Here is a 24364-nt window from a genome sequence, read left to right as displayed (position 1 = left end):
CAAATTGCTATAATACTATAAAAACTGCTTCAACACTAATCAAACTTGGCACAAATGTTGACTGGACCATTGTCCTTGCAACAACATGCTCAGACTTAAATTTTCTGTTACCATGGCAACGAGGGGACATCTCAAAATTGCCAAAAATCACTATTTTGCGTTGATTTTTTCCATCAAAAATTGATTTCAAAGTGCTGCAACTTATCAATGGATTGAGATAGAGTCAAATGCTTTTCAGCGTTGGTTACACGTTACCTTATGATCAATCTGGGGTCATTTACAGCCTCTCACAAGTCCAAAATTTTCTTGGCGATGAGGGGGACTCCGCCCCCCTTCAAACCCCCAAAACAGAAGGGGGCACATCCCCCTTCTGGCAACCCCCTGATGTATCTTTTGGTTGGGGGGGCCGCGCCGAAAAAGAGGTCAATTTTTTTAACAACATTTCTCAAACAAATACAAGTGTTTGGGGCCTAAATAAGGCATTTTTTCATCATTTGAGACAACAAAAAAGGGGGGGGGTGAAAAAGGCGTTAAAAGGCGTGTATATGAAGTAATGGGTTAACATACAAAACTGCATGGTTTTTAAATTAACAATTTGGAAAATGCATATGTGATTCATATTGGTAAACTTAGATTAGTCAGAATATTAGTAAATAAAGTCGTCATTAGAATAGCCAACATACATGTATAATATAAAAAAAATGCTTAGTATTTTATTGATTAACATTTTGGTCAATTTATCAGGTTCATATCACTTTTGACTACAGTCAGAGTGTGACAATCCCTCATCACAGTCGACAGATGGGACCCATGCATGTACTTTGTAACAGGCAGGAAAATAAATATGTTCGGTATCCGCATTGACTCTACAAGTGAGCAGTTCAACTACTTAATAGATGAAGATCAGTCTATAGGTATGTTAACTATTAACCAAATTTACTTAGAAACGTATATCATGACAGAATAGGTTATGTGATTGGATGTGGGTAAATGTGGGTTATTAGGCATATTGTCGTCCTCCCGAAATATAATTATGATCATTGCATTAATGAGTTTTACACTACGCTATATTATTGCCATTTTTATTAATTGATATAAAACGGTATTTCATTTAAATTATTGTCACCTTACAGGTTTAGATGGAACTGGGACACATGGACCAAATTCAGTATTAAGCATGCTCCATCATTGTTTACAGAATTACGGATTTGGCGAGAAAGGACTTTATCTTCATGCAGATAATTGCGGAGGTAAATCTTGTTTTCACATTAACTTATGAATAAAAATATTCAGCATATTCATTGATTAATAATACTAAAACAAGTAATATAAAGTTATTTCCGTTCCTTTTTCTTGTTAATAGGTCAAAATAAGAATAGATACACACTGGCGTATCTTTGTTGGAGAGTAAACAGAGGGTTACATGAACACATGGCTATTCCCGTGCATACAAAGTAAGTACCTTGATATATTTATACATAGCATCGTTGCGGCATATTTCGTAAGCGTTGGTTATGTTACTCCTTATGTTTCGTCACAAAATTAAATAAAATCCTCATATTTTATTCAGATATAAGTGAACACATAGTTAAGTAACAGCCTACTCAAAAATATGTGACGAAGTGGATTTTACTACTACAGTGTTTTTATGGTTATGTGATAACTAATTTGTTTGTACTGTCATTCTTTAATTCTTGTACTTTATTTTTATCTAAGGTGTGTTGTCGATGGTGGCTTTGGGCGAATAAAAAACTATTCAAGAGGTCTGATTGCGAGAGTCTGAGTCAATTTGCAGACATTGTGGATAAATCGGCAAGGAACAATTTCCGTTTTATATCGAAATGAAAACAATGATCAAACATGGAAATGGTAATTAATTTTCTACAGAGTTTAATTTTTTTTTCGATAACTAGTTAATAATATAATGTAGGCTTAAACATTATAACAAGCTTGTATAATAATGATGATCACTATCACAGCCACGCCGATCGCTAGCAATACACATATAGTAGCAACAAACAAAAATTTATTTTAAATGCAACAGAAGAAAAGAAATGCAATGCCTAAAATCTTTTTTCACAAAGATGGTATATTTTTCAATAAGAATATACGTTATATACATTATTAACTGCATTTAATAAAATAACATTATTTTAACACAGGTATGACTGGAAGTCGTATTTGACGCGATATTTCCTACAAGTGAAAGGCATACAGAAATATCACTGCTTCAGATTTTCTGCTGCAGACAAGTCAGCTGTGTTTGTAAAGGAAAGAACAGAGAGAGAGGAGATTAGAGTTCCGCTGATAAGACGTAATACTGAAGTTCTAACAACAACCTTTCCCGAGGTCATACAGCCCGCAGGATTAAGTTGTACACGGCGCGAATATTTATACCGTAACGTTGGAAAATATGTGCGTCCTGCATACCAAGATGCCACGTGCCCGCCATACACTGAAGAGTGATTCACGCTGCATGCATACAGACTGACTGATGACTTTTGTTATTGTTTTCAAGTTCAGTTGTTACCATTTTTTATAATTAAAGTTTTGCTTTTAACATTATTAGGGCCAAGTCTTATAATTTTAGCATGTAATTGTTTTACATGTTTTATTCAAGAATACGATAATTTTGAAAATAGTGTTATAAAATAGTTTTTAAATTATATTTTAATATCTTACTTTTATATATTTTAGTATTATTCTAGTAAGTGCAAAATTAAAACTTTTGAAACACTTGACTTCATTTGTTATCTGATAAACTACATTTGACGTCGTCATAATTATTATGACGTTACGTAAATCTGTCGTTGACGTTGCATTAATGTCCTCTTTTAAACCTCTTTATCTCAAAAAGTATTTGCAATATCAATGTGAAATAAAGTGCATCGTGCACAATAATGCATGTCCTAAAATATTAGCCATAAAACTAAAAATCGATAAAAATTGCCCGAGTGCCCCTTTTCTCGTGGCGGCGGCCATATGATATTTTATCATTGCATATGAAACATGTTTTTATACATTAAATGTTATTACTACTGCTATTGATCGTCTTCATGTTTTTTTTCTGTATGTAATTTAATCAGAATTATGCATATATATACTATATTATTTTAACAGTCTATAATAATTTATGAAATATATGAATAACAAACAATAATAAAATATAGGGGACGAGTTGGGGACGAGTTGACCAGGGGACAAGTTGTCTATGGGACGAGTTGACTAAAAAGGTGACGAGTTGACCAGAGGACGAGTTGACCAGGGGACGAGTTGACTCTGAATCCTTCTGTTACTTACTGCGAATTTATATTAGACCTGGCTTTGTAAAATGTAAGCGGCAGCCATTTTTTAAAGTTGTATATTTCATGGGAGGAAAATAATTGTGTAAGATTCAGAAGGATATAATTTGGATTTGTTAGTCATACACCTTTTTAAAAGAAAGAAAACTTATTTGAGGATTGTAACAGACAAAAAATAAGTGTTGACAGATGTGAAAACATTCAGAAAAAGAGCTAGGAAAATGGAAAACTTGGAAGCTTGCTAAGGACATGAAGGAACGCTGGGTTGTTTTACTTATTTTACGAGTGATGGCTGTCAATGCTTTTCAATTTTTCATAAAGCATATGGCAGTTATTGCTCGTAGGATACTTTAATATGCCCAAATGTCATCAAGAGCAGTTTTGCATGGGGAAGGAATGTATTTTTCAGACTGCAAAAACAAACAAAAAAAATTAGAGACGAAATTTGGTAATTGGAATTTGAAGGAATAGAAGTAAGTTTTCTCTCTTTATTACTTTTGACATTCAAGTTATTTATCTATTTCAGCTTTGCTATTTTTTTTAACAGCCTGACATTGTCAGAATTGTCAGTAAAAATATAATTGAGGTACCACATGGGGAAAATTTTAAACAAGAGCGATCAGTAATCACATGTGTCGCCTCATGATGGCCAATTTCATGTTGGGACAAAGTTTGTGACAGACGGACAGACAGACGAACAGTGCACAAATAGACTTGGTACTGATCATTCCTGTAAAGTTTGGATAAAATTGCACCAGTAGTTTATGAGGAGTAGTCCGGACAAGCTTTTGTGTATCTGGCAACACACAGAAAAAACACCTTTTTAACAAAGGGCCATAACTCGGCCAAAAATCATTCAACCGGAAAACCCTTGCAATATGCGCAAGGACTTGAGCTACAGATCAATCCTGTAAAGTTTCATTGAAATTGCTTTAGTGGTATAAGAGAAGTAGTCCTGACAAACTTTAAAAATAACAAGAGGGCCATGATGGCCCTGAGGTCGTTCACCTGTATATAGGCCCCCCACCCCCGGGCCAGTTTTTACCCAAGGGCTTTTATTTGTTTATTTGAACAGACTTGGTAGACACCCATAAGAAGATGTTTCATGCTAAACATCTAAGTTCTAGCTCATTGGCTTTTTTAAAAGAAGATTTTTAAAGTTTTTACTATACACATATAGTTAAAAACAATGACACCCCTGGGGCAGGGCCAGTTTTGACCCCCGGGCGTTTATTTTAACAAACTTTGTAGATATTTACTTAAAGATGTTTCATGCTTAATATCTAAACTCTAGCTATTTGAGTTTTTCCAAAGAAGATTTTTAAGTTTTGCTATACACATATAAGGAAAATCAATGACCCCACCCCGGGCGGGGCCAGTTTGGACCCCAGGGCTTTTATTTGAACATACTTGGTAGACACCCATTAGAACATGTTTCATGCTAAATATCTTAGCTCTAGCTCTTTGAGTTCTTTAAAAGAAGATTTTTTAAGTTTTTACTATATGCATATAGGGAAAATCAATGACCCCCTGGGGCAGGGCCAATTTTGACCCCAGGGCTTTTATTTGAACAAACTTGGTAGACACTTATTAGAAGATGTTTCATGCTAAATATCTTAGCTCTAGCTCTTTGGGTCCTTTAAAAGAAGATTTTTTAAGTTTTTACTATATGCAAATTGGGAAAATCTATGACGCCCTGGGGCGGGGTCAATTTTGACCCCAGGGCTTTTATTTGAACAAACTTGGTAGACATTCACTAGAAGATGTTTCATGCCAAATATCTAAGCTTTAGCTCTTATGGTTCATTAAAAGAAGTTTTTTAAGTTTTTACTATACGCATATAGGGAAAATCAATGACCCCCGGGGCGGGGCCAATTTTGACCCCAGGGCTTTTTTGAACAAACTTGGTAGACATTCACTAGAAGATGTTTCATGCCAAATATCTAAGCTCTAGCTCTTACGGTTCTTTAAAAGAAGATTGTTTAAGTTTTTGCAATATGCATATAGAGAAAATCAATGACCCCCAGGGGCGGGGCCAATTTTGACCCCAGGACTTTTATTTGATCAAACTTGGTAGACACCCATTAGAACATGTTTCATGCTAAATATCTTAGCTCTAGCTCTTTGGGTTCTTTAAGAGAAGATTTTTTAAGTTTTTACAATATGCATATAGGGAAAATCAATGACCCCTCCCCTCCCCCCCCCCGGGCAGGGCCAATTTTGGCCCCAGGGATTTTATTTGAACAAACTTTGTAGACACTCACTAGAAGATGTTTCATGCCAAATATCTAAGCTCTAGCTCTTATGGTTTTTTAAAAGAAGATATTTAAAGTTTTTTCTTTTGGTTGCCATGGCAACCAGAGTTCTGCATGGAATTAAATTCTTTGAACAATTTTTAAAGGTGACCACCAAAGGAACATTCCTGTGAAGTTTGGATGAAATTGGCTTAGTGGTTTATGAGGAGATGTCATTTAAAGCAAAAGTTTACGGACGGACAGACGGACGACGGACGGACGGACGCCGGACGAAAAGCGATCACAAAAGCTCACCCTGTCACTTTGTGACAGGTGAGCTAAAAATTATTAAAGGGCCATAACTCTGACAAAAATCATTGAACCGGAAAATGCTGATAATATGCACAACTAGACTTGGTACTGATCATTCCTGTAAAGTTTGGATGAAATTGCACCAGTAGTTTATGAGGAGTAGTCCGGACAAGCTTTTGTGTATCTGGCAACATACAGAAAAATACACCTTTTTAATCAAAGGGCCATAACTCAGCCAAAAATCATTCAACCAGAAAACCCTTGCAATATGCGCAAGGACTTGAGCTACAGATCAATCCTGTAAAGTTTCATTGAAATTGCTTTAGTGGTATAAGAGAAGTAGTCTGGACAAACTTTAAAATTAAAAACTATTAAAGGGCCATAACTCTGCCAAAAATCATTGAACCGGAAAATGCTGACAATATGCACAACTAGACTTGGTACGGATCATTCCTGTAAAGTTTGGATGAAATTGCACCAGTAGTTTATGAGGAGTAGTCCGGACAAGTTTTGTGACGGACAGACAGACGGACAGACAGACGACGGAGAAGTGATCCCTATATGTCGCCACTACTCCGTAGAGGCGACACAAAAAGTAGTTTCGTCATTGAAAAAAGTGAAATTATATTTTGATAATTTTCACTGTGAAATTATCAAATATAATTTTCACGGATAAATCAGTAATCCACTGAAAAGCATATAATAAATATTTTATATCGGCTCAAAACTGTTAAACTATGTGTATTTAATATAAAAGCAAATTCCTTTCATTAACAGAATCTATTGTAAATATTTGTCTACATGAAGCTTTTAGACTAAAATTTAGAGATAAAAATTTACCTGCTAAACAATTTTTTTCAATAGCGCATCCTTCTTTGAAGATCTCAGGATTATCATAATCTCGAGCACAGTGGTAGATTCTGTCCGGTGAACAACGGAAGCAGAAGCTTGCATGCTGTTTCCACCAATAAGAACCATGCGGTTGGCAAAAATAGAAACTACAATCATATGGGTCAAAAGAATCCAAGTGTATTGGTAGAAGGCAGCATGTCACCTGGAAATAATAACATGAAATATAAAAACACAGAATTACTACATTTAGTATCACATTCAACATCTACAAGATTTTCACTTTTAGCAACTTATGAAATACGTTGCTTAAGAAATAAAGTAGGTATTAATTACATACATGCGTAAATTTCCTAATATTCAGTATGTAATCCCCTTAAATTCTTTTAATAATTTAATCACTTATCTGATATAATTTTAAATAAAATACAAAAAGGTACTTCATGAGTAATCAACATGCAGGTAAAAAAATAGACATAACTTCATCTATTACTAGTATCATTATATCATTATGATGTTCTATGATGTAGAAAGCAAAACTTTTAGCTATGCTTAAATGATACACATTTCATGCAAAAAGGTATTGCTGTTTGAAAGTAACCATTGATTACAGATCAAATAAAATCATATAATTATAGCTATATACAGTTTGAAAACTGTGAATGAAGATAATTTTACTCGTTAACAAGAGCTGTCGGTAGGACAGCACGCTCGACTATTCTAAGTGTTTGATAGTAAAAGAGCCTTGATAATGTTAATTTTTTTAAGTTGACAAAAGGGCTAATTTTTTTTATAAATTCATGTTATAGGCCTTAGAGAGAGTCTAATTATACAGTATTGGCTTGACTATTCGGAAGGTAATGTCACAAGGGTGTTTTATTGAGTATAATAATACTAATTACTTATGAATACATAAATTTGACAGAAAAGGTACAAAGGCTTGTTATTAAGATGTTTTATCAAGTAAATCACTGCTTTATTATTATGAATGCATAAAATTGTCCCAAAAAAGGCACAAACCCTTCAGATAACAGCTTACAAGCAAAACTTTACCATGAATTTCTAAGTTGAAAAAGGGGAGAAAAATCAGCCTAAATGCAAGATAGAATTATGGATCTTTGTCAGTGACCTACAATTATGACCCTAAATGCATATGTGAAGTTTTAAATAAATATCTTTAATAGTTATTGAGATATGTAAAACTTGCATGTAAACATTAACCAAGAGACTAAGTAGAAAAGGGGATATGAATCAGTCTTAATGCAAGATAAAGTTATGAAACTTGGTCAGTGACATACAATTATGACCCTCCAATTATAACCCTAAGTGCATGTGTAAAGTTTCAAGTTAATATCTGAAGACCTTTAAAATTTCTACGTTTCAAAGGGGCAAATAATTCTGCAAATATTGCAGGCAGAGTTATGCAATTTAGCAAACTGATGTACATTGTTACTATAAAAAAGTATTTTAAATTTCAATTGAATATCTCAAGCAATAATTGAGATATTTGACTTTACAAAAAAACTTAAACCAAAATTTCTAAGTTAAAAAGGGGCATAATTCTATCAATATTGTAGGTAGAGTTATCCAACTTGTCAATCTGATGTACCTTGTTACTATAAATAAGTATTGTAAGTTTCAATTGAATATCTCAAGCAATAATTGAGATATTTGACTTTACAAAAAACTTTAACCAAAATTTCTAAGTTAAAAGGGGCATAATTCTGTCAATATTGTAGGCAGAGTTATCCAACTTGTCAATGTGATGTACCTTGTTACTATAAATTAGTATTGTAAGTTTCAATTGAATATCTCAAGCAATAATTGAGATATTTGACTTTACAAAAAACTTTAACCAAAATTTCTAAGTTAAAAAGGGGCATAATTCTGTCAATATTGTAGGCAGAGTTATCCAACTTGTCAATCTGATGTACCTTGTTACTATAAATAAGTATTGTAAGTTTCAATTGAATATCTCAAGTAATAATTGACATATTTGACTTTACAAAAAACTTTAACCAACGCAGACGCCGACGCGGACGCTGACGCCAACGCCGGGGCGACTACAATAGCTCTCATATTCTTCGAATAGTCGAGCTAAAAAGGAAGGTATTGTTGTTAAAAGTTTTATGGTAAATAATACCTTATTATAATTATGGATAAATATTAAAAATTTTACTGTTTATTTTTAATGGTTAAAATTAACTTACCGTACATTGTTTGATAATGAAACAGTAATATGTAGTTATCAATATATAGTTATCAGTCTCGCTTACTTATCAATTACTATGAAAGATATGACTCATATGCTAGTAGATACTAGTACCATACATATTTTCACAAATATAGAATTGAATCATTAAGCAAGACTAAAGTCCTCAATTTCAAACCATTCCTTTTGTATGGCTTTTCAATGTTGTAGATCATGGTACATATTTTTTTTATTGGGTTATATACAGTAAAGGTCATATGGTGACTTTCCACCTTTAATTGTGGAGTAAGACCTCAGGTGCCTTTCTGTGCATTATTTCAGACAGAAGCGGGCATCCAAGTACAATGTACATATAGTATAGTGTAATATAGTAGGGTGTTTTGTATTGTTTAAGTGCTGCATATTAATGTCATTGCTAAATCAGTAAATTTAATATCTATTGTTATTCAAATAATATAAAATATCAAATCTATCTGAACTAGAACTGCCATTGTCTTGGTGTGATACTCCCGCATACCACTTTGTCAGAATCAACAGTGGCCATTTAGAGCTCAAGGACACCTCCCTGCCAAATCTGAGGTTACTAAGCCAGTTCATTGCTAAGTTATAAATTCTACATCCTTCAAATGTGAAAATGTCAAAATCAATACACTGTGGACAGGCATTCTTAACCATTTGAGCAGACAAGCTTATTATAGTTAAGATCCCTGTGACCTTGACCATTGACACAGTCACCTTAAAATCAATAGCGGTTAGCTACTAGTCATAAACAACCTCAATACCAAATATGTTGACCAAAGCATTCTTAAGCAATTGAGCAGACAAGCTTTTTTAGTCAAGATCCATGTGACCTTGACTTTTGACCCAGTAACTTCAAAATCAAATGGGATCACCTAATGGTCATGATCCATCTCCATGCCAAATATGAAGACTGTGGGTCAACGGTCTTTTAAGTTATTGGGTGGACAAACTTTTTTAGTCAAGGCCCGTGTGACCTTGACCTTTGAGCCAGTGACCTCAAAGTCAATAGGGGTCATCTACTTATTAACTCTCTATGCTAAATATGAAGACTGTGGGTAAAAGGTATCTTAAGTTATTGGCCGGACAAGCTTTTATTAGTCAAGACTCGTGACCTTGACTTTTGACCTCAAAATCAATAGGGGTCATGTACTGATCATGGCTAACCTCCATGCCAAATATGAAGACTGTGGGTCTAAGGAATCTTAAGATATTGGGCGGACAAGCTTTTTTAAAGGCCCCTGTGACCTTGACCTTTAACCCAGTGACCTCAAAGTCAATAGGGATCATCTACTTATCATGACTAACCTTCATGCAAAATATGAAGGCGAGGGTAAAAGGTATCTTAAGTTATTGGGCAGACAAGCTTTTTTTAGTCAAAACTTGCCCCTTACTCTATTGTTATGAATTGAACTCTATTGTTCTCTTTTGTTCTGTTTACAGTTAGATGGCCCCCTATCCCTATTCGGAAGTGAGGGGTGACGGCCGGTATACCAGTATCCCCCTTGCAACTTTCAAGATGAACTTTTTCATAGGTCAATCTTTCTTAGATAGTCTACTATCTTGAACAAAATTATTAGCTACAAATAACAATAAAATCTGATGCTTACTATTTATTAATAGTTTTAGATATTAGTATTTAAAATTATTTAAAATTAAGCTTTTATTCTTGAAATTTAACAAATACGTAATTACTTTGAGAATAAAATTTTAAAAGTTTGCGACCTGTATCTGATTTTCATTAGGAGATTGTGAACGCAAAAGAGTTTGGCATTTCATTAACAGTCATAACTATGGGCACTGAATCACTCCATTGAGAAATCCTGGCTAGAATATCACTGTGTTTATAATCATAAATAAAAAACAATCTGGCATGTGGCTTATTTCCGTCTTAAGCTAATTCAGTAATCTTTTACAGTGGACAAAAATATGTGTTTGTTTTTATATATAATTTCAACCCTTTCAAAGATTTAAACCTTACAGAAGACAGAAACTTACCAATAGTAACAACTTTGACAAAATCATCTTTCTGTTTTAAACCAGCACAAATGTTCCATTCTAAAAAGATTGGTCTCTTTCACTTTAAAGTTTAATCATCAACGAGTATTAGTTCTCTTCCACTTTCTCAAACTGTGCAGTTTACACCTGGGAGGAAAAGAGAACAAACATTATCATAAAAACATAGTAATATTATATAGTCAACATTCTCAACAATTTTCATTAAAAAAAAAATAATAAAGCTGATTAGCAAAAGAGCATGCTTTATCAGTTACTGGTACTTTATGCATTTGGACAGAACAACTTTATAATGAAATTCATATCACATATAAAATCAAGTTTGTGTAATGGTCAAGTCCTGCTTTAAATCTTAATCAGTATAATGAGTGTAAATGAAAATTATCAATATGATAAATCATCAACTTATAAATACAACATGTATTGTTAGTTTTTATCAGTCCTAGATCAAAGCTATTAAATCATTGTTTTATTGATAAACACCAGGAATAAAGCATGTTTACTATGTATGACTTCATAATGACTGATAATAAATTTATCTTCAACATTTAATCATGATACAATTATAGTATATCATCATGAATTAACTCTATTGTTATTCTATATCATATGTATATCCATGTGTTAGAGATTATAAGAGATACATGTAATATTAAATATCAATATCTAATAAACAGAAATCACAATAATTTTAAACTGTCTTATAATAAATTAAAGTGACATTAAAATTATACCCATTTTTCCATTGTCAATTAAGTGTAGCTTAAATTTAAATATTCAAAATTTTATCTTTAAAAAATTGACTATTATAATGGTTTTACAATTCTTCAGTATTGGTGGTGCCCAACTAGTATAAGTCTAATATCTTGGTATATTAATGAACACTTGGATAGACTTGACCTGTGAATAATACACAAAATAACCAAAAATAACTACACCCTCAGGGCATTTTCACCCTATCACAAGGTGTTGACATATGGGCCCATGTCCAATCCATAATAGCCTATTTTTTTCCCAATTAAAAAAAAATCCCAAAAGCAGTCCAAAAAATAAAATGTTTTCACCTGGCCCATTATGCCTCAGAAATGCTTTTATTTTTATTTCTCAAAAGCATTTTAATTTTGATTAATCTTTTAGTATCCAAAAAGTTACTCACTGGCCAAGTACCAGAACCATCTTTTTTATCTGTTAATTTTTAGCAAAAAATACAGTTATACGGAATTAGTATTCTGTATGGAAGTCAAAATACTACTATGTTCACATATTGCTACTTTTTAGTCCAACTAATTGTACTACACAATGAGATATTGTGCTATTTTAAGTATGGACAATACTGAACCGGAACAAACATATCTCAGAATCTAGCTTTGGCAGGTAAATATATTTTGACTAGCTACTTAAATGACAAATTATTTCACATTTATCGCAACTTTCGTAAGGTAACAAGCATCTAACACTCTCTTAAATCATTATCTTAACATTATAAAATTCATGTTTGCCCTTTCTTAAGAAGTAAAAATTTATTCATTTCTCAGTCATAATGTGCCTTTTAATTTTACTTCTCAGGCATAATGTGCCTTTTGATTTTACTTCTCGGGTATAATGTGCCTTTTAATTTTACTTCTCAGGCATAATGTGCCTTTTAATTTTACTTCTCAGGCATAATGTGCCTTTTAATTTTACTTCTCAGGCATAATGTGCCTTTTAATATTACTTCTTAGGAATAATGTGCCTTTTAATTTTACTTCTCGGGTATAATGTGCCTTTTTATTTTACTTCTCAGGCATAATGTGCCTTTTAATTTTACTTCTCAGGCATAATGTGCCTTTTAATTTTACTTCTCAGGCATATGATGTGCCTTTAATTTTACTTCTCAGGCATAATGTGCCTTTTAATTTTACTTCTCAGGCATAATGTGCCTTTTAATTTTACTTCTCAGGCATAATGTGCCTTTTAATTTTACTTCTCAGGCATAATGTGCCTTTTAATTTTACTTCTCAGGTATAATGTGCCTTTTAATTTTACTTCTCAGGCATAATGTACCTTTTAATTTTACTTCTCAGACATAATGTGCCTTTTAATTTTACTTCTCAGGCATAATGTGCCTTTTAATTTTACTTCTCAGGTATAATGTACCTTTTAATTTTACTTCTCAGGCATAATCATTATCTTAACATTATAAAATTCATGTTTGCCCTTTCTTAAGAAGTAAAAATTTATTCATTTCTCAGGCATAATGTGCCTTTTAATTTTACTTCTCAGGCATAATGCGCCTTTTAATTTTACTTCTCAGGCATAATGTGCCTTTTAATTTGACTTCTCAGGCATAATGTGCCTTTTAATTTTACTTCTCAAGCATGATGTGCCTTTTAATTTGACTTCTCAGGCATAATGTGCCTTTTAATTTTACTTCTCAGGCATAATGTGCCTTTTAATTTTACTTCTCAGGCATAATGTGCCTTTTAATATTACTTCTAAGGAATAATGTGCCTTTTAATTTTACTTCTCGGGTATAATGTGCCTTTTAATTTTACTTCTCAGGCATAATGTACCTTTTAATTTTACTTCTCAGGCATAATGTGCCTTTTAATTTTACTTCTCAGGCATAATGTGCCTTTTAATTTTACTTCTCAGGTATAATGTACCTTTTAATTTTACTTCTCAGGCATAATCATTATCTTAACATTATAAAATTCATGTTTGCCCTTTCTTAAGAAGTAAAAATTTATTCATTTCTCAGGCATAATGTGCCTTTTAATTTTACTTCTCAGGCATAATGTGCCTTTTAATTTTACTTCTCAGGCATAATGTGCCTTTTAATTTGACTTCTCAGGCATAATGTGCCTTTTAATTTTACTTCTCAAGCATGATGTGCCTTTTAATTTGACTTCTCAGGCATAATGTGCCTTTTAATTTTACTTCTCAGGCATAATGTGCCTTTTAATTTTACTTCTCAGGCATAATGTGCCTTTTAATTTTACATCTCAGGCATAATGTGCCTTTTAATTTTTCTTCTCAGGCATAATATGCCTTTTTAATATTACTTTTTAGGAATAATGTGCCTTTTAATTTTACTTCTCGGGTATAATGTGCCTTTTTATTTTACTTCTCAGGCATAATGTGCCTTTTAATTTTACTTCTCAGGCATAATGTGCCTTTTAATTTTACTTCTCAGGCATATGATGTGCCTTTAATTTTACTTCTCAGGCATAATGTGCCTTTTAATTTTACTTCTCAGGCATAATGTGCCTTTTAATTTTACTTCTCAGGCATAATGTACCTTTTAATTTTACTTCTCAGGCATAATGTGCCTTTTAATTTTACTTCTCAGGTATAATGTGCCTTTTAATTTTACTTCTCAGGCATAATGTGCCTTTTAATTTTACTTCTCAGGCATAATGTACCTTTTAATTTTACTTCTCAGGCATAATGTGCCTTTTAATTTTACTTCTCAGGCATAATGTGCCTTTTAATTTTACTTCTCAGGTATAATGTGCCTTTTAATTTTACTTCTCAGGCATAATGTGCCTTTTAATTTTACTTCTCAGGTATAATGTGCCTTTTAATTTTACTTCTCAGGTATAATGTGCCTTTTAATTTTACTTCTCAGGCATAATGTACCTTTTAATTTTACTTCTCAGGCATAATGTGCCTTTTAATTTTACTTCTCAGGCATAATGTGCCTTTTAATTTTACTTCTCAGGTATAATGTGCCTTTTAATTTTACTTCTCAGGCATAATGTACCTTTTAAAGAATTGACAGGTTATAGGATCATACACATGTTAAAAACCTTAAAAATAGCGTATAGGGCAGTTTGTAAAGTTTCTCAAATTTCCCAAATTGCCAGATAATTTTGCCAAATTTGTGGCAGGGGCATTTTCTCAAAATAGCTGGAAAAGGCCCTGACCTTGGGTCGGTCAAATTACCCCAAGACAACTAATCTATTGTTTGAATTGGTTTAAAATCGGTTAAAAGTTGCTTAAGTTGTTTATGCATATTGGACCATCAGCAGTCACTGCATGTGGATGGATGGTTACGACTAAGTAGTGAAAAGTCCTTTGTAGAAACTTAGAGCTATAATTAGATGGAGAAGAAACTATGACGTCATACGCTTAAAATCTTCTCTAGATTTATTTTCACGCAAGTTCACAAATTTGACAAGACAATGTTTGACAAGAGAAAAGTTACCGATATGTATACCACCATGTTATGGTAATCAAAAGATGTAACAACAAGAACTGGCGGAGGACAGTAACGCTCGACTATTCGAAAAGTTGTCACAAGTGTGTTTCATTGAGTATAATAATGCTTACCTATATGAATACATAAAATTGTCCGAAAATGTACAAAGGCTTGTTATTAAGATGTTTTATTGAGTTAATCACTGCTTTATTATTATAAAATGCATAAAATTGTTCAAAAAAAGGCACAAACCCTTCAGTAGTTATAGAGATATTTGCTTAACCAATAATTTCTAAGTAGAGAAAGGGGCATAATTATGCAAAAAAGTTATTGGACTTGTGCCAATCATGTTAAATAATCACAGAGAACAAGTGTGTGTAGTTTCAAGCCATTCCCGTCAGTAGTTATGGAGATACCAGCTTGCACCAAGAATTTCTAAGTCGAAAAAGGGGCATAATTATGCAAAAAAGCAAATCAGAGTTATGGGACTTATTCCAATCATGTAAGATAATCACAGAGAACAAGCGTGTGAAGTTTCAAGCCATTCCCTTCAGTAGTTATGGAGATACCAGCTTGCACGCAAACTTAACCAAGAATTTCTAAGTCGAAAAAGGGGCATAATTATGAAAAAAAAGCAAATCAGAGTTATTGGACTTATGCCAAACATCTTAGATAATCACAGAGAACAAGTGTGTGAAGTTTCAAGCCATTCCCTTCAGTAGTTATGGAGATACCAGCTTGCACGCAAAAACTAAACCAAGAATTTCAAGTCGAAAAAAGGGGCATAATTATGCAAAACAGCAAATCAGAGTTATGGGACTTGTGCCAATCATGTAACATAATCACAGAGAACAATTGTGTGAAGTTTCAATCCATTCCCTTCAGTAGTTATGGAGATTCCAGCTTGCACGCAAAAACTTAACCACAGGGACGCCAACGCCGACAATGGGTGACTGCATTAGCTCGATTATTCTGCGAATAGTCGAGCTAAAAAATGTAAAAAAGGCAATAAAGATTAAGAAGATGTAAATTATACTAGGTAATGGATGAAAATGTAAACACATTTGGTTACGTAAAACAATTTGGTTACGTAAAACAAGATGGCTGAAATTGATCAACTTCGTGTGTCAATAAATCTCTCATAAGGGATTGTGGGTAGGGATTGGAAAATTTTCTATTTTTAGAGCTTAATTCCTATCCCTATGTAATATAAGTCTCTGGTAGAAATCTGTAAACTCGTATTTTCATATCAAATATTTTTAATTATGTATGGATTTCTTTCAGATTAAAATGTTTATTGATTTTTTGAAAATTTCTTTTGTTGAAAATTTTTTATACATGTATATAATTCAATATTTTGATGAAAATTAACTTGACTTAAACAATAATACTGTTGTAAACTGATGATAATGTGGGACATATCAAATTAAAAATCAATATAAAGAAACAGAACATGATTTTGTAATCAAATTTTAAAACAAGAGCACCGCTAGGCGGAGCATTATATGCCCGAAAGTGTTATTTTTTAGTAAGGATGAAGCATTTATTAGACATGGGAATTAGCTGTTCATCCTAAAAAATTTTAAAGATGTAGGTTGATTAATACTTAAGTTATTAATAATGACCTAAACCTTTCACCTTGTGACCCTAAAATCAATAGGGGTCTTCCACCTTATATGGACAATCATCCTAAGGAGTTTGAATATTGTGGGCCAAAAAGAACTTTAGTAATGCTTCGGAAACTGTTTTCAATAGTAAGGGAATAGTGACCATGACCTTTGACCTTTTGACCCCAAAATCACTTAAGTTATGCTCCTGAAACTGTTTTCAGTATCAAGGTAATAATGACCTTGACCTTAGACCTTGTGACCCCAAAATCAATAGGGGTCTTCTACCCAATATGGACAATCATCCTGTGAAGTTTGAACATTGTGGGCTAAATGGAACTTAAGTTATGCTCCTGAAACCAAATTGCTAACAGACAGAAACTAATGTCAGTATCAAGGTAATAGTGGCCTTGACCTTTGACTTTTTGACCCCAAAATCAATAGGGGTTTTCTACCCAATATGGACAATCATCCTATGCAGTTTGAACATTGTGGGCTAAATGAAACTTTAGTTATGCTCCGGAAACCAAATTGCTAACAGACAAATTGCTAACTTTCAGTATCGAAGAAATAGTGACCTTGACCTTTGACCTTGTGACCCCAAAGTCAATAGGGGTCTTCTACCCAATATGGACAATCACCCTATGAAGTTTGAACATTAAGGGTCAAATGGAACTTAAGTTATGCTCCGGAAACTGTTTTCAGTTTCAAGGTAATAGTGACCTTGACCTTTGACCCCAAAATCAATAGGGGTCTTCTACCCAATACGGACAATCATCCTATGAAGTTTGAACATTGTGGGCCAAATGGAACTTAAGTTATGCTCCGGAAACCAAATTGCTTACGGACGAAAACTGTTTTCAGTATCAAGGTAATAGTGACCTTGACCTTTGACCTTTTGACTCCAAAATCAATAGGGGTCTTCTACCCAATATGGACAATCACCCTATGAAGTTTGAATATTGTTGGCCAAATGGAACTTAAGTTATGCCCCGGAAACTGTTTTCAGTTTTAAGGTAATAGTGACCTTGACCTTTGACCTTTTGACCCCAAAATCAATAGGGGTTTTCTACCCAATATGGACAATCATCCTATGAAGTTTGAACATTGTGGGCCAAATGGAACTTAAGTTATGCTCCGGAAACCAAATTGCTAATGGACAGAAACTGTTTTCAGTATCAAGGCAATAGTGACCTTGACCTTTGACCTTTTGACCCCAAAATCAAAAAGGGTCTTCTTCCCAATATGGACAACCATCCTATGAAGTTTGAACATTGTGGGCCAAATGGAACTTAAGTTATGCTCCGGAAACAATATTGCTAACGGACAAATTGCTAACGGACAGAAACTGTTTTCAGTATCAAAGAAAAAGTGACCTTGACCTTTGACCTTTTGACCCTAAAATCAATAGGGGTCTTCTACCCAATATGGACGATCATCCTATGAAGTTTGAACATTGTGGGTCAAATGAAACTTAAGTTATGCTCCGGAAACTGTTTTCAGTTTTAAGGTAATAGTGACCTTGACCTTTGACCTTTCGACCCCAAAATCAATAGGGGTCTTCTACCCAATATGGACAATCATCCTATGAAGTTTGAACACTGTGGGCCAAATGGAACTTAAGTAATGCTCCGGAAACAAAATTGCTAACAGACAAATTGCTAACAGACGGAAACTGTTTTCAGTATCAAAGAAATAGTGACTTTGACCTTTGACCTTTTGACCCCAAAATCAATAGGGGTCTTCTACCCAATATGGACAATCATCCCATGAAGTTTGAACATTGTGGGTCAAATTGAACTTAAGTTATGCTCCGGAAACTGTTTTCAGTTTAAAGGTAATAGTGACCTTGACCTTTGACCTTTTGACCCCAAAATCAATAGGGGTCTTCTATCCAATATGGACAATCATCCTATGAAGTTTGAACATTGTGGGCCAAATGGAACTTAAGTTATGCTCCGGAAACCAAATTGCTAACGGACAGAAACTGTTTTCAGTATCAAGGTAATAGTGACCTTGACCTTTGACCTTTTGACCCCAAAATCAATAGGGGTCTTCTACCCAATATGGACAACCATCCTATGAAGTTTGAACATTGGGGGCCAAATGGAACTTAAGTTATGCTCCGGAAACAAAATTGCTAACGGACAAATTGCTAACGGACGGACGGACGCCAGGGGGTATAACATAATATGCCCTTTCGGGCATATAAAAATGACATCGTCACATAAATAAACTTGCACCACACAGAAATCTGGTAACACTGCCATTACTTCACACAAAATATACATTTTCTATCTTAAATTAAAATCAGTTAAAACGTTACAACAATGTCAGAAATTTCTTATTTTTGCTTGACTTTGCATGAGTTTACAACTTGTTTATCAAGACCTGAAATTTTTACTAAAAATAGACAAAATACAGTTTTTATTCGGAGGCAAGAAATTCCGTAATATAGCAATATTCATTTTTGTTTGTATAAAATATAGATTATAATGAGAAAATGAATGAATATTTATACAAGAGGGCCATGATGGCCCTGAGGTCGCTCACCTGTATGTAGCCCCCCCCCACCCCCAGGCCAATTTTTACCCAAGGGCTTTTATTTGTTTATTTGAACAGACTTGGTAGACACCCATAAGAAGATGTTTCATGCTTAATATCTAAACTCTAGCTATTTGGGTTTTTTCAAAGAAGATTTTTAAGTTTTTGCTATACACATATAAGGAAAATCAATGACCCCCCGGGCGGGGCCAATTTTGACCCCAGGCCTTTTATTTGAACAAACTTGGTAGACACCCATTAGAAGATGTTTCATGCTAAATATCTTAGCTCTAGCTCTTTGGGTTCTTTAAAAGAAGATTTTTTAAGTTTTTACTATATGCATATAGGGAAAATCTATGACCCCCGGGGCGTGGTCAATTTTGACCCCAGGGCTTTTATTTGAACAAACTTGGTAGACATTCACTAGAAGAGACATTTCATGCCAAATATCTAAGCTCTAGCTCTTATGGTTCTTTAAAAGAAGATTTTTTAAGTTTTTACTATATGCATATAGGGAAAATCAATGACCCCCCTGGGCGGGGCCAATTTTGACCCCAGGGCTTTAATTTGAACAAACTTGGTAGACATCCATTAGAAGATGTTTCATGCTTAATATCTTAGCTCTAGCTCTTTGGGTTCTTTAAAAGAAGATTTTTTAAGTTTTTACTATATGCATATAGGGAAAATCAATGAGCCCCTGGGGCGGGGCAAATTTTGACCCCAGGGCTTTTATTTGAACAAACTTGGTAGACATTCACTAGAAGATGTTTCATGCCAAATATCTAAGCTCTAGCTCTTACGGTTCTTTAAAAAAATTTTTTTAAGTTTTTACTATATGCATATAGGGAAAATCAATGACCCCCTGGGGCGGGGCCAATTTTGACCCCAGGGCTTTTATTTGAACAAACTTAGTAGACATTCACTAGAAGATGTTTCATGCCAAATATCTAAGCTCTAGCTCTTACGGTTCTTTAAAAAAAAAAATTTAAGTTTTTACTATATGCATATAGGGAAAATCAATGACCCCCGGGGCGGGGCCAATTTTGACCCCAGGGCTTTTATTTGAACAAACTTGGTAGACACTCACTAGAAGATGTTTCATGCCAAATATCTTAGCTCTAGCTCTTTGGGTTCTTTCAAAGAAGATTTTTTAAGTTTTTACTATATGCATATAGGGAAAATCAATGACCCCCTGGGGCGGGGCCAATTTTGACCCCAGGGCTTTTATTTGAACAAACTTGGTAGACACTCACTAGAAGATGTTTCATGCCAAATATCTAAGCTCTAGCTCTTAGGGTTGTTTAAAAGAAGATATTTAAAGATTTTTCTTTCGGTTGCCATGGCAACCAGAGTTCTGCATGGAATTAAATTCTTTGAACAATTTTTAAAGGTGACCACCAAAGGAACATTCCTGTGAAGTTTGGATGAAATTGGCTCAGTGGTTTATGAGGAGATGTCATTTAAAGTAAAAGTTTACGGACGGACGACGGACGGACGCCGGACGAAAAGCGATCACAAAAGCTCACCCTGTCACTTTGTGACAGATGAGCTAAAAATAATATGACTTAATAGCCGGCAATAACTTACATTCATTTTGTTGAAATGGGCAGCTTAGATGTTGTAAGAAAATAAATATGTGACATTTGCTTATAAAACTAGGTTCATTAACCTTTTCCCTTATATAGGCATGTTTCAACGGCTTTTTGTCCCCCCCTCCTTTTTGAGGCTTCAAACAGTGAAAAAATGTCCTATTAGGCCCCAAACACTGTTTTTCGTTTGAGAAATGTTGTTTAAAAAAGTGACCACTTTTTCAGCGCGGCCCCCATCAAAATGATACATCAGTGGGTTGTCAGAATGTGGATGTGCCCCCTTCTGTTTGAGGGGTTTTAAAGTAGTCCCCCTCATCGCCAAGAAAATTTTGGACATGTGACAGACCAAAAATGGCCTCAGGTCGATCTTAAGGTGACGTGTAACCAACGCTGAAAAGCCTTTTACTCTATCTCATTGCATTGAGAAGTTGCAGCACTTTGAAAACAGTTTAAATGGAAAACAAGAGCCACCGCCAGGCGGGGGCAATGCTCGACTTTTTACTTTTTCTAAAAGCAAACATTACAAAGAAATGTTTGAACAAATCTTAACGTTTCCTTTTCATAAATGTGATAAATAGAATATTAAAGTTATGTAAGACAAGTTTATTACTGAATTTCTTGAACTATTTGAATAAAATAATATTACAGAGACTCGCTTTATATAATTTTATTCAACTTGTGCAATAAATTCAGTACTGAACTTACACTCATTCAATATAATTATATATATATATCTTCTATTTATTTTACCCCATATTTAACAGTTAAACTGATAATTTCATGTTCGGTTGTTCCCATAAGTGAAGGTCGTCTGCTGAAGCCACAAAGGGCCATCAATTTACATACCACAGTACCATGGTGCTCTCCTTTTCAAAACATGGCTGACTGACCATAGATGTTTCTAATTTAAATCATTGAGTAACAGTTATTCTATGAATGACATGTGTATTTTAAAGTCAAGATGTGACATTTAAACACAATTCAATAAAATTGTAAAAACAAATTCTTTTTATTTGTACAATTTGCTGGAAAGAATAAGAACAGTGGTATCATTGGGGACCATCCTATGTCAAAGTGATGTCAGTTTTATTTTTAGAATACTGCAGTATATACGACAATATAATATGTACTACAACCGAGATGAAAAAAAAATCCAAATTCATTCTAACCATTTATTCATTATATGTCAAAAGTATATTTCAATTATTTGATTAAGACTTCTCATGAAAATGTATAAATTCGGTTTCAGATCATTTATACTTTTAGTGAATACAGTACATCTTGGACTATTACCCGAACTTAATCTGTTTATTTCTTTAATTCACAATCATACCCCTTCACAATTAAAGACATCCCTTAAAAGGGATATTTACACGTAGTAATTTAAATAGAAATGACAGTGAACGTGAATCAACCTGTGTAGATCTACTTTTTTAAAAGAGAAAGTAGCTCCTCGCAAACGTAGTGCTTCTGATTGACTCTGATTTTATCATCTGTACAAATTAGCGGAAAGGAAACTGCTTTAAAAAATGACGCAAAGGATAACAAAAAAAAAAACCGGGGAAAGGGATGATCCCTCAACAACTTTATAAAACGTAAGATTTGAATTGCACACGAAGTAAGTTAATTATTTTGTCCCGATTGAAGATTGAATGATAGTATACTGTAGATGTATACTCTACTGTAGTAATGTATTCCTATGTTAGCAAGGGTTCTATGATGCACATATGATATTTGTTTGCTTTGCATATAAGACCGAAATGTATTTTACCACAGACTGCCAGAGCTAAGCCTAGATCAGGTTTAAAATAAACAAGTTCTTTTTTTAGAATATTAATGGTTATTTCTCTTAAAGGCCAGACCAAACCTGTTGTGGTGTTAATTGTTCATGTTTGTCTATTGTCATTTTCTTATAGGTGATTAAATTGGTTTTGCAAGATGTGTAATTGATTTTAGTATGAAGTTATTTTTAGCTGATATGGTTCTGGGGTAGCTTTAATATTTCTTAGTAACTGATCGCTCCCTCTCATTGCATTCAAAGCAATTATATCTATTATCTATTTCGTTAATTAATTATTTCTTATTAAAAATACTTATAGATTTAATAATTTTCTAATTTAAGGTATGAGCCCCCTAATGGGCACTTTAAGGAACTATAAAATTGACAACATAGATCTGTTATATACCTTAAAGTACACCTGTATGCAAAATTAAAAGAAAGTTTACCGTATGGTTTACGAGGTATGGTGATTCTTCTTACTTAAAACGTGGCTACTAAATGGGCTCTTTTTCAGAAAAGAGAAACTCTTAATAATCTATCATATAATCAATATGGAAAAAAAATTTTCATTTGATCATTGTTAAGAAACAAATAATAGCATTCAAGTAACAAATGACACAAGAAAACTTAATGTTTCTACCCAAAATGTTTGAAATATGTATACAAATGGTACCCTATCCCACCCATTTTAAATCCTTAATTGATTGACAATTTTCCTACTCGGAGGGCCTTATTCAAAATAGCCCAGAAATTTACCAAAATGAGGGACTGTTTTCAAAGTTTGCCTAAATTTTCTTAAAAGTATACTGGTTGATCATTTTAAATTTAAAATACTTTTACCTTTTAGTTTTTGTTTTATTAGACTTTGAAAATATCAGGTATCATATCTGATGATAAATTTGGTATAATTTAGCCATTAAATGTCAAAAATAATGTTATGCTTAAATGAAACACTTTTTTCTTACCAAGAGTGATCCAAGAGACACAAAAAATATTGAAAGAAAGAAATAGAAAGAAAAAAAGTTGCCTCTTTTGGGGTTTGAACCCGCGCCCCTCAGCTTCAATGCAGTTGACAGTAGTTCTAGTCTATTTGAATACTACTCAAAGTGGAGGTAATGCATTAGGTGGGTCATACCTTAAACAGGTGGTCGAACGTATAGAGATTCGGTACGTTTTTTAAGCCAGGTAAATGTAGGATACGGAGAAATGGTGGAATTTTTAATCTAAACACGTCATATTTTATAAAAAATGTTAGTGTCATTTATTTCTAATATTGCAAATTTGTATCATAAGGCTCTGGCCTAGACATACTTCTTCGAAATTATAGAAGTTTGGGTTCAATAGTGAAAAAGTTGTTGAAAGTAAATTGGCAGTTACTTTTGTGTCGGTGAAAAAAGTCAAACAGCAAAGCACATATCGTGAATGTTAGTTGCTAATTCTACAAATAACTTATGTACAGAGATACTTATTATTAAGTTGTCAGGCAAATATTTTAGCAAAGATATACATGTATATTGACGTCTGTTCGTGAATGATGGGTTTCGGTACGATACGATAACTGTATGCTTCAAAAGGTTCGATAATTTTGACTGTGTTAATAACTACTTAAACTATATACCATAAATAATCTTTTGTTATTCACGTAGGAACTGGCTTAAAATCTGTTGGTATTTTAACTGTTTCCTTTTTTGTTGCAGACGGTATTTATCTTGCTCATA

At 33.6% G+C, this 24364-nt stretch overlaps 1 protein-coding gene across 2 annotated transcripts in view; it reads right to left on the bottom strand.

Annotated features, from left to right (window-relative positions):
* LOC132716391 (uncharacterized) overlaps window positions 1-22367 on the bottom strand; it is a 99375-nt gene extending 77008 nt beyond the window's left edge. The window contains exons 1-3 of one of the 2 annotated variants that reach the window (XM_060699657.1): window positions 22282-22367; window positions 10926-11072; window positions 6689-6902 (exon numbers count right to left, since the gene is read on the bottom strand). In XM_060699657.1, the coding sequence (XP_060555640.1) occupies window positions 6689-6902; window positions 10926-10952 (241 nt within the window). In that variant the 5' untranslated portion in view covers window positions 10953-11072; window positions 22282-22367. Of the gene's footprint in view, window positions 1-6688; window positions 6903-10925; window positions 11073-22159 lie in introns of both variants that reach the window. The other variant, XM_060699658.1, reaches the window with a different exon arrangement.
* Window positions 22368-24364: the final 1997 nt, after the last annotated feature.

This window comes from Ruditapes philippinarum, unplaced genomic scaffold (genome assembly GCF_026571515.1).
Source record: "Ruditapes philippinarum isolate M1 unplaced genomic scaffold, ASM2657151v2 ctg2895_1_1_1_1, whole genome shotgun sequence".
NCBI classification, from domain to species: Eukaryota; Metazoa; Mollusca; class Bivalvia; order Venerida; family Veneridae; genus Ruditapes; species Ruditapes philippinarum.
Note: the sequence above shows the minus strand (reverse complement) of the source record. Positions and strands in the feature narration are given on the sequence as shown.